The 11,477-nt window shown below is 34.3% G+C and overlaps 2 protein-coding genes across 2 annotated transcripts; one reads left to right on the top strand and one right to left on the bottom strand.

Moving 5' to 3' along the window:
• Window positions 1–291: 291 nt before the first annotated feature.
• Window positions 292–2,149, top strand: LOC129891687 (photosystem II 10 kDa polypeptide, chloroplastic). The gene is made up of 5 exons (XM_055967131.1): window positions 292–590; window positions 1,291–1,349; window positions 1,529–1,584; window positions 1,681–1,733; window positions 1,901–2,149. Exons 1-5 carry the CDS (start codon window positions 437–439, stop codon window positions 1,993–1,995), a joined length of 417 nt encoding a protein of 138 aa, XP_055823106.1. The 5' UTR covers window positions 292–436; the 3' UTR covers window positions 1,996–2,149.
• Window positions 2,150–5,224: 3,075 nt separating this feature from the next.
• LOC129891685 (DNA repair protein recA homolog 1, chloroplastic) lies at window positions 5,225–11,097 on the bottom strand. The gene is made up of 13 exons (XM_055967127.1): window positions 10,757–11,097; window positions 9,868–9,959; window positions 9,383–9,458; window positions 8,975–9,037; window positions 8,649–8,778; window positions 8,438–8,523; window positions 8,223–8,348; window positions 7,797–7,901; window positions 7,650–7,706; window positions 7,167–7,229; window positions 7,017–7,093; window positions 6,474–6,546; window positions 5,225–6,053 (listed from the first exon to the last, which is right to left on the bottom strand). The coding sequence occupies exons 1-13, from the start codon at window positions 10,958–10,960 to the stop codon at window positions 5,946–5,948; spliced, it is 1,260 nt and encodes a 419-aa protein (XP_055823102.1). The 5' UTR covers window positions 10,961–11,097; the 3' UTR covers window positions 5,225–5,945.
• Window positions 11,098–11,477: the final 380 nt, after the last annotated feature.

The following is an 11,477-nucleotide window of genomic DNA, read 5'->3' as shown; positions in this document are numbered from 1 at the left end:
AGTTTATTCTGGTCTCCAACAACCAAAAAAAACAAGGCTTCTCTTCAACCCCTAGACATATAACTGTCCTCTTCCTTGCACGAGTGGACTGAAAATATAATAAAATTGAGAATAACAAAAATGTAGAGAAACAAGTCAATCTCTTGGGTCCCCTAATAATCAAAGAAAGCCAATGAATAAAATCCAAGTGTACAAAACTAAGATAAGGCAAAGGGAAATAATAATTTGTAGTAGTAAGAATGTTAGTATATATTGATAATGTTGGTAATAAGATTATCTAGAAGCAATCCACAAAAGGGGTGCCACTTGTCAACATGTAAATCACAAATTGCAAGTCATCACTAATATTATTTTCAAGGGACCATGGAAAGTGAAAATAAATAATTCATACTACTAAGTGGTGAGAGCAAAAGAAGAGAAAAGGTATAGGAGAAAAATGGCAAGCACAGTAATGAGCTCATTGAGCCTAAAGCCAACTTTCACTTTGGAGAAAACAGCAGTGAAAGGGCTTCCATCACTTGCTAGGTCTTCTTCTTCCTTCAAAGTTGTGGCTAGTGGTGGCAAGAAAATTAAGACTGACAAACCCTATGGTATGTAATTTTCTCTTCTTGCCACTTTTATTTAATTAACTTGGAGTTTAACTTATATACATGAATAGTGTTACAATATTTACATTATTAGTGGAGTTTTAATTTGTCTTGATAGGTAATTTATCATGTCCATGTCCATGTTTACTATTAGAATTACTAGTTATTTAGCTTTTAAGTCATGACCTTATATATAATAGTATATATTCGTCAAACTCTTGGAAAAGGTGCACATTCACTCATGTACAGGGGGTGAGGGTCTTCGACAAAAAATTATATTATTTATATGTGATTAAAATAATTTTTTATGTATATAGTAGATGTCGAACTTCTTCGGCTAGTTCATGTGTTACTTTTTAAGATTTTGAACCCCTTACTAAATATACGGCCTCCGCCGCTGCTCATGTATGAAATGAAATGACTTAATGGTATCATCTGTTGAATTTTGGGGCTATATTCATACGTTTGTTGTTAGCGAACTGTCTTTGTACTTGAGTAAGGGTCTTTTTTTCCCCTCAACTCTTTAATGAAAGTAGCTCGGTATACAAAGTATATCCCACGTTACTCTGGGATGTGGTGTAGACAACCTATCCTAATTAATGCAAACTATGTATATATATGTGTAGTTGAAAAAACTTGAGATAAAATATTGTAATGCAAAATTAATACTATATGCTGATTATGAAGTGGGCTTTGTTACTAGGAATTAATGGAGGCATGGCCTTGAGAGATGGGCTTGATGCCTCAGGAAGGAAGCCCAAGGTTTGTTTCTACTTCTACCTTTGATATTTATAATAATATTATTAATCAGTAGTAATATAATATTCTTTTCAAAATAGAAGAATGTAGTTTATAACAATTGTTTTTTTTGTAGCTTCTAAGTATGTATATTTTATTTTATTACTTTTTCTAACATATGAACAAAACATGGTGATGTTTAGGGAAAGGGTGTGTACCAATTTGTTGACAAATATGGAGCTAATGTTGATGGATACAGGTTAGTGAAAAAAATTCTTAATTTGCATAATGTAATTCTTCACTTATAGAACATGAAGCAATTAATCTGATACTTTGTGTGATTTTGAAAATCCAGTCCCATCTACAACACAGAAGATTGGTCTCCAAGTGGTGATGTCTATGTTGGAGGTATGACAGTTTCCAAATTGATTTAGTGCGGATTCTAAGAATTTACCTGAACTTCCTTTTTTTAAACTCGAACTATGTATATATACACAACAACATTTATAATAAGATTGTACTCATTCTGAATTCACTGACTCTAGATCCTGATTCGCGTTCAATATAAATTGTAGGTACCACTGGCTTAGCCATATGGGCAGTGACCTTGATTGGCATTCTTGCAGGAGGTGCTCTCCTTGTCTTTAACACAAGTGCTTTGGCACAGTAGAATGTTATCCTTGTATTGTACTATTTTATGTTGTATTCCAGCTCACCATGTAATCTTTTCATGAATACTTCAAAATATTTCCTGGCATCATGATTAATATGTAATTGCTGTGATTTTACTGTGGATAATATTACACATAATGTTGCTTGTTTAAGGTCCTTGTAATCTTAATCTTCTAAGTTTAGTCACGAGCGATCGCTTTCAATGAACTAATAACCTACGAATATATTGTAAATATGATTGTTCGGAACTTTTTGAATCCAAATTCTGTAGGATCTTTCGTAGTTATTTAGTGAATGATATTTATAGTTTCTATACTATCCACACCACTTTTTTTAGCGTTTAGGGTGTCAAAGATAAGAATTCAGGTTTTTTCTCAATTTTTCGTGTGTATATTAGCCTATTGATATTTAATAAATATGACCCTTCAAAACTTTTTGACCCAATATTTTGTAGGATCATCACTAATAACATAGTGAGTGATGTTCGTAGCTTCTATAGAATTCAAGCCTCTTTTTTAGCGTTTAGGGGTCACAAAATAGAAATTTAGAATTTTTCTCAGGTTCTCGTGTGTATTAACTTATGAATATTTTGTAAATATGATCGTCCAAAACTTTTAGAAACATATGTTGTAGGACCATCGGTAAGTATCTAGTGAATAAGGGTTACCTAGTGAATACCATAGCTTTTGTAGGATCCCACCATTTTTTTTTAGTGTTTAGGGGTTACAAAACAAGAATTCAAGATTTTAACAATTTATTGCCTCTAGCCTATGAATATATTGTAAATATGATTGTCTGAAATTTTCTGAACTCATATTTTGTAGGACCATCCATAATTACATTCACACCACTTCTTTTAGCATTTAGGAGTTACGAAACAAGAATTTAAGTTTTTTCTCAATTTTTTGTGTGTATTAACCTCTGAATATTTTGTAAATATGAACGTCCGAAACTTTTTGTCCCCATATTTTGTAAGACCATTCATAATTACCTATTGAATGATATTCATAGTTTTTATAGGATCCACGCCACGCCACTTTTCATAGCGTTTAAAGATCAGAAAAAAATAAATTCACAATTTTTCATGTGTATTAGCCTATGATTACTTTGTAAATATGATTGTCCGGAACTTTTTCTCTCAAAATTTTGGACTATCAATAATTACTTAGTGAATGATATTCATAGCTTCTATAGGATCCATGTCACTTTTTTTAGCGTTTTTTTTTTCTTTTTTTTTTTACCCCCCATTTTGGAGGATTTATAGTGTTTTCACACTTCCCCTCCAGTGTGACTCGAACCCAGGACCTACCGATCGTGGGTGGAGGTGCTTATTTTTTAGCGTTTAGGGGTCACAAAATAAGAATTCAGAATTTTTTTCAACTTTTCGTGTGTTAATGCCTATGAATATATTGTAAATACTATTGTCTGGAACTTTTTGACTCTTATTTTTTTAATTACCATCTGTAACTACCTAGTGAATGATATTCATAACTTCTATAGGATCCATACCACTTTTTTTTAGCGTTTAAGGGTCATGAAACAGGAATTCAAAAAATTTCTCAATTTTTTGTGTAATATTTTGTAAATATGATTGTCCAGAACTTTTTGTCTAAAATTTTGTAGGACTATCCGTAAGTATCTAGTGAATGATATTCATAGCTTCTATAAGATCTACACTATGTCTTTTTAGCGTTTAGGGGTCACGAAAAAAGATTTCAATATTTTTCTCAATTTTTCGTATGTATTAGCTTATTAATATTTTGTAAATATGACCGTTCAAAAGTTTTTCAACACCATATTTTATAAAACCACCCATGATTACCTAGTGAATGATATTCATAGCTTCTATAAGATTCATGCCACTTTTTTTTTTTAGCATTTACGAGTAACAAAATAGAAATTCAAGATTTTCCTCAATTTTTCTTGTGTATTAGTCTATGAATATATTATAAATATGACCGTCCAAAACCTTTTGACCCTATATTTTGTAGGACCATCCGTAATTACCTAGTTAATCATATTCATAGCTTCTATAAGATCCATTTTAGCATTTAGAGGTCACAAAACAGGAATTCAGATTTTTTTTTTCTGTTTTTCCTGTGTATTATTGTCCAAAATTTTTTGACTCCTAATTTTATAGGACCATCCGTAATTACCTAGTGAATGATATTCACAGCTTTTAAAGGATCCACACCACTTTGTTTTAGTGTTTAGGAGGTCATGAAACATAAATTCAAGATTTTTCTCAATTTTTCATGTAATGCCTATTAATATTTTGTAAATATGACCGTCTGAAATTTTTTGACATCATATTTTTTTTAGGACTATCCGTAATATTTTGTAAAACCATCCGTAATTATCAAGTGAATCATATTCATAGCTTCTATAGGATCTATGCCACTTTAGCTTTTAGGATGTCACGAAACAAAAATTCAGGATTTTTCTAAATTTTTCATGTGTATTAGCCTATGAACAAAATATTCATGTCCAGATTTTTTTAACTCCTAATTTTGTAGGTCTATCTATAATTACCTAGTAAATAATATCACAGTTTTTAGAGGATCCACACCTTTTTTTCAGCGCATAGGAGGTCATGAAACAAGAAGTAAGGATTTTTCGGATTTTTTTCATTTTTTTTGTGTGTATTAGCCTATGAATATATTGTAAATATTATCCAAACTTTTTTACTCCTAATTTTATAGGACCATTCATAATTACCTAGTGAATAATATTCATAGCTTTTATTGGATATATGCCCTTTTCTTTTAGTGTTTAGAGGTTATAGCCTACAGTTATTTTGTAAATATGATCGTGCAAAATTTTTTGACTCCAAATTTTGTAGGACCATCTGTAATTACCTAGTGAATGATATTCACAGTTTCTATAAGATTCACGCCACTTTTTTAGCGTTTAGGGATCACAAAACAGTAATTCAAGATTTTTCTAAATTTTTCGTGTAATTAGCTTAAGAATATTTTGTTATATGACCGTCCGAAATATTTTGACCTCGTATTTTATAGGACCATCTATAATTACCTAGTGAATGGTATTCATAATTTTTGTAAAACCCATGCCACCTTTTTTAACGTTTAGGGGTCATGAAATAAAAAATTAATATTTTTCTTAATTTTTCGTGTGTATAATGACTTATCTGCCAAGACATACCACACACAATCACAGAGGCTGATCCATGATTTAAAATGTAAGGTTCCCGCAACAATCTCAAATTAATATATAATAATATATAAAGTTCACAGATAGATATTTAATAGATTTCTTAAAACATAGGAACTAATGGATTTACTTGAATCCATGGACGACACTCCAGATCCACGCCTACCGCTACACCTTACTGGGATAATAATACCAACGCAACACTAGATGTTACCTCCAATGCTAATGTCAATTAACTCCATGATACAAGCAAAAATCTTCGTTTGCCTCTGGCACATTCTGAAATGTTCAAATATTGCTTTTTTCGAAAGTCCAACAGAATGGTAATATTGATGCTCTTGAAGCTAATCTACACAAAAAGAGCAAGACATAAAAGTTTTGGCCAACAGTACAACCAAAGATAGGGACAAAATATGCACCAAGGAGCTAACACTCCTTTTCACCATCTTAACTCTAATTCTTCTGTTTTGGCACAGTTAACACCTCGTCGCCTAAGACGTCCAAGTACAAGCTTTCATATTTGCCCAACAGGTAACCAGTCAAGCAATGAAGGACGTATGTATCTCCCTCTTCTCGCCAAGATGTATTAGTGTACAAGAATATACATCCTTCTTCAATAATCTATTAGAGTACAGAAATGGTTTCATACTAAGCAAATCTGGCAGCGACCCTTTCAATTTTGTTCATTTCTTATGTAGAATCTCAGATGGATGTCAATGTTGGTTGTGAAATGCTCTGTTGTCATAATCAGTCAAAGCAGAACTCTGATTCATCTTATTGCATCTCTTGAAATCCATCTTCCTCTAGAAGCTGTGGCAGTGGATGTCTCAATGAAGAAGAGCTTACAACCCCCGTTGTCTCTAGCACCGATGACCGAACCATCTGCTCAGGCAGGTAGATAATGTCATTTCTTAGCCTCCAAAATATTGATAAACAGTGTACAAGAAACCTCTCAATATGTTAATCTAATAACTACGATATGTAAAAATATATCTTCGTGTATGGGTACTCATACCACATAAATTCATTTACTGTCGCTAAAAAACTATGACCACATAACTGGTCGTAGTTTCCATCAAAAACAACAGCCTACAAGCTCAAGATACCAGAACAGATTAGCTAATGAACATACCAAATATGCAAATAAACTTAGGATATTGTGTGGTTATTAGTTCTCTTTTAACATCAGATTATTTATTCATTTAAAACCTCCCAGGTTATGTTTAGGTATTGAACTTGTATCTTACACAATATGACAACTAAAACTCTTCCAAAATGCACCTAAAAAGGAGGGCATGATACCTTTTCTATTTCTTCAGAGAGAAGAGGATTTTCTCTCAAGTATTGCAATGATTTCTCTCGTCCCTGTCCCAGCCTTCATTAAAGCATCAAGAATCAGTGAATGACTCACACAAGATTAGTAATAAAGTAAAACATCAAGAAACAGTGCTGAGTCACATAATATTAGTAATGAACCTTGCAAGACTCAGTTCACTGAAGTACAAGACAAATCTTTGACTAATCTTAGCTTCTACATCAATAATCGGTTACACAGTTTTGAATCACATTGAAAGTCAATTTCTTGCTTATTCTTACTACTTTAAATTATTTCCATCAGCAACCACAAAGTATGAGGTCTATAAATTCTCCTAAGCTGTTTTCTTTTCATTTTGAGTGTAAGCTTTGACACTTCTAGTACAGCATGTGGAAAATTCCCAGACTCTTGAGCGGTCATGACAAAAATATGCAAATATTTCTTTTGAGATATGGAGTTTCATAAATTAAAAGTTTAGTAAGCTTCTTGGGAGTCCCTATATTTTAGCAAAAACTGCAAAATGTACTAACCTATGCTCTCCGTAGTTATACCATGAACCTTTCTTAGCCACCACCTCAATCAGTTCAGCACAATCTAATACACAACCCTGCAAAAAGTCGATTTCAGGAACAGAATTTGAGCCAAACACAAAGGAAAAGAAAGATAAGAATGCCACAAACCAGCTTGCTCACTCCTTCTCCAAAGATAATTTCAAATTCTGCTTGCTTGTATGGTCTAGAAACCTAAGAAGGAAAAGAGTAAGACCAATAAGCATATTGGCACCATAATCAGCAAGAAGATGCAAACAGTAAAAGATCAGATGTATACTGGCAATTTCTTTCATGTTCCTGTATTTGCTAAAAGAGATTTCAAAATAAATAGAGGTCTTCCCTAAAAGAGATCTCTGCATGGATGCACTACTAAAGTAGCTACATGAAGTCTTCGACAGTATACATCAATTTACAATAATCATACAGTGGAATCACCATGCTTCCAGTGCAGGAAATCCAATAACCATGATAACCTTTATTATGCAAATGTCAGCTTTATAGTTTTAAGCACTGAACACTTGTATAACTGAACCATTACCATATGTTTTCCATTCCCACAAACATAATACTGATGCCACCACATTGAATAATTATGACGTGAAGCAGTTTTACCTTACTCTTTTGAACTCTCACTCGGACCTTAATGCCCACTTCCTCATCTCCTTTTGCCTGAAAGGAAGAGTAACAATTTTTTCATAAAGAAATTTAAATGAGTAAATATGAAAAATCCATAAGCCGACTGAGCAGTTGTGCACTCACAGATTTTATCTTCCCTGTAGAACGGATTTCAAGTCGAACGGAGGCGAAAAACTTTAAGGCAATCCCTCCACTTGTGACCTCGGGATTTCCGTAATAAACACCAATCTGATTCGAAGCATAGTTATTACTTTCATTCAGCAAGTAAGTCCAAAAGTTATGATGAGAATTATGCTAAATTATAAAGTTCATCACAGTGGAAGCAAGAATGACAATTTTTCATTGACAAGATTATTCATCATCTGTGACCTATAGCTTATGGGTTCTAGCCGTGTAATCAGTCACTTATGCTTACATTAGGTTAGGCTGTCTACATCACACCCCAATGCGGCCCTTCCCAGGACCCTAGTGAACGAGGGATGCTTTATGCACTGGGGTGCCGTTTCAGTACTTAAAAAGAGTACACTGCAATTTCTAAGTCAAGAATACCTTGTATCTTATCTGATTGAGGAATATAAGAGTACATCCAGCTTTGGAAGCATTGCCTGACATTTTACGTAAAGCTTGACTCATCAGGCGTGCTTGTAAACCCATTTGCTGCATCCCGATTTCTCCCTGGACAAAATAAGAGACCTTGAAATCAGGAACTGGTGGGAACAATTTAAAGCTTTCAAATTATTCAGAAAATTAAAATGTTGGCTTACCTCAATTTCAGCTCGTGGAGTAAGGGCTGAGACTGAATCAATACAAATGAGATCTACAGCACCTGATCTACACATTCGGTCTGCGACTGAGACAGCCAAAAGTTTGGTTGACAGTACAAACTCTAGTAAGACCACCACGATCATTGACAAGGTTGCTAGCGCAAAAACTGCAAAATCATTTCTAATGGTGTAAACAAGGGAAAGGTGTTACTTTCTAGAGCCATCTCTCCATTATCAGGCTGGCAGACAATCAAATTCTCTACATCTACTCCAAGTGCTTTGGAGTATGCAGGATCAAAAGCATGCTCAGCATCAACAAGCATTGCATTGCCTCCTAGCTTCTGCATAACAAAATTTAGCAGCTTATAATCTGTCTAACTTTACATGAGAGCATTTTTAAGTAAGAAGCCTAAGGCAAGTGGTTTCAGTGGATTGGTCACAATAATAGAGTTCCAATGCCCCCTCCCTTCCAAGTGCAGCACCCTGCCTATGGAAGTTCCAAACTGATGGGTAGAATAAATCAAACACATACTGCACCTGTACTTCTGCAATAGCATGGAGAGCTAAGGTAGTCTTTCCACTACTTTCGGGCCCATATATCTGTAAAAACAAATGTGTGGAAAGCAATTAGATAACAAATTGCAGCAACCTTTTCAATATTCCACATGCTCATATCAGTAGAGGAGTTCAGGATAAGTAGACAAACATCAGAATCTAATACCCAGCCTATTAATGAAATACTTTTCTAACAAAGTCACTCTATTTACTCGTCACTATAACTGTTCTATGGATCTTCTTGTAGGATTACTCCACTGATGTGTAATCAAAACCAACAATTAGTAATAACTAAGCAGCCACACTTTTGAAACCAAATAGATGGCTAATAACCAGTAATAACTAATGCATATTGAAAATACAGATTAAAAAAAACATAAAATTTTATACCTCAACAATTCTGCCTTTGGGAAGGCCACCACCTAAAGCAAAGTCTAGAGTCAAGCAGCCACTCGGAAAAGTTTCACTGCATAAAGAAGTAGATACACAAATGTTGTAAGACTGATGTACCTCTACAGAGAGACTATTAAATCTTCCTAAGACAAGTTTTTCTTATAAAGCCACCTTTGTAAAACTCTGTAGTCTAACAAGGATCAAAATTTTGTAAATCTTTTAGGTGGTTGCCAGCATACCCTTATTGCTGAGGAATACAACTTTACCTTTGTCAAAAAAAAAAGAAGGATCAAAATTTTGTGCAGAATATTTTCTCCTTTTTCTTTTTCTTCTTCTTTTCCCCAAAACATGTCATGCTTGTTTCGATATGTTTTCTGTGCAGAAAGTTAATATATTTTTTTGAACTTCATTCCCTTTATTTGGGGTGCGAGGGGGGGGAGGTGAGGGGGTTGAGTTTAAGGCACTGAGGAAAAGTTACGTACACTAGAGCTCCGCCAGCACTACCCAATCTAGTAACGCTTCCTTTTCCAAACGAGCTGTTTATATCATTCATTGCAGCATCCAATGCTTTTTGCTGAAGCAGGAGGAGTTAGGGAAGTCAGTCACATGGAAATTTTCAGTAAAGCAACATACAGAAATAATGATTTTTAACCAGTCCCCAAAAAATAAAATGAAGGCAATTATCTATCTTTTCCAAATATTCATTTTCATAAGAGTGAACAGCCATGATGAAGCATGCCTTAACCAAGACAATCTCAATAGAAAAAGTTTTCAGCAGGCCAACATATGTTGTATGTGTCTAAAACATTCAGAATCTACCAGGCACGTTTCTCTTCACTGCCCCATTGGAACAGGCATTTGGTGTATATTTTTTGCTATTTTGGTCTAAGTTGAGTCATGCGACAGAACATGAAGGATGCTTTTGAAAGCTGTTCTTTATGGCAAGTTGACAGCACCGTCAGTTAAGTCTTGGCAAATGATCCCCTCGTGCATTTTGTGGTGTGTTTGGACAGAGAGGAGTCACAGATGTGTTGATGGACTATCAACTCCTATATCTATCATCGAAGCTAGATATCTTTTTTTGGTTATAAAGTTGGCTTAATTCAGCACCTGTAAACTGTAGCCTAGTTTTCGTTAAGTTTGTATGGCTGACTTTGTCCTCTGAGCTCACTATTTTGTAAAATCTGCATCATCTTGATGCTTTTACATTGTTTTTGGATATTGCCAAAATGACTTCTTTCCTTCTTTCAGGACCAAAATGCATAAGAATATACAGATAGATATAAAAGACAATATCCAGAATGCTAATTACATAAAAACTAGAAGATACCAAATATATATAAACACATACATGTAGAGAGAAAGATATACCCGGTCGAGAAACCGAGCGTCAGAATCAGGAGAGAACGCGCCATTGACTTTGTGGTCAAATTCAGAACGAACCCTAATTCCATGTGCTGAAAATTGAGGACGAGATACTTTCTGGTAGAATTTTACTGAAGTTGAGTAGCTTGGGGACTTGCAACCAATTTTGGAGCCAAAAAAATGAGCTTTCACTGGGAAAGTTAACTCCATTGAAGCTGCTAGTTTAAAGCTCCGTTCTCTTTACCTACAATATTTATGCAATAGTACTATACATAAGCTCAATTCTCCTTACCGAAGAAGGAGCTTAGGCTATGGCGTCGCCGGAGTTCAATGGCTCCATTGTCGACGTTGTTTAGATATTTTTGAAGCCCAAACCATAACCGTGGGCCTATTCTCAAAGCCCAAACCATAAACATGGGCCTATTCTCAAAGCCCAAACCATGTTAATAATATATTTGTAGCTTCAATTGGTCTTCGTTGGGTGAATAAGATATATTCAAGCTGCTATATATGAAATAATTATATCATGTGTTTATGTATATACATTCCTTTCAAATGGCTAGTGTCATATCATGGAGCACACGGGAGGTTTGACTTTGAAATATGCAAATGAATTAACCTAATCGAGAATGAATTAGGAAATAAAAGACAAAAATTCAAAAATCACATTTTCCAAACGAATATGTTTGAATTACCTAAAAATGCCAAATGTCAATATTATATGCTG

This window comes from Solanum dulcamara, chromosome 6, assembly GCF_947179165.1.
Source record: "Solanum dulcamara chromosome 6, daSolDulc1.2, whole genome shotgun sequence".
In the NCBI taxonomy this organism is placed as follows: Eukaryota; Viridiplantae; Streptophyta; class Magnoliopsida; order Solanales; family Solanaceae; genus Solanum; species Solanum dulcamara.
This window is presented reverse-complemented; position numbering and strand designations above follow the sequence as displayed.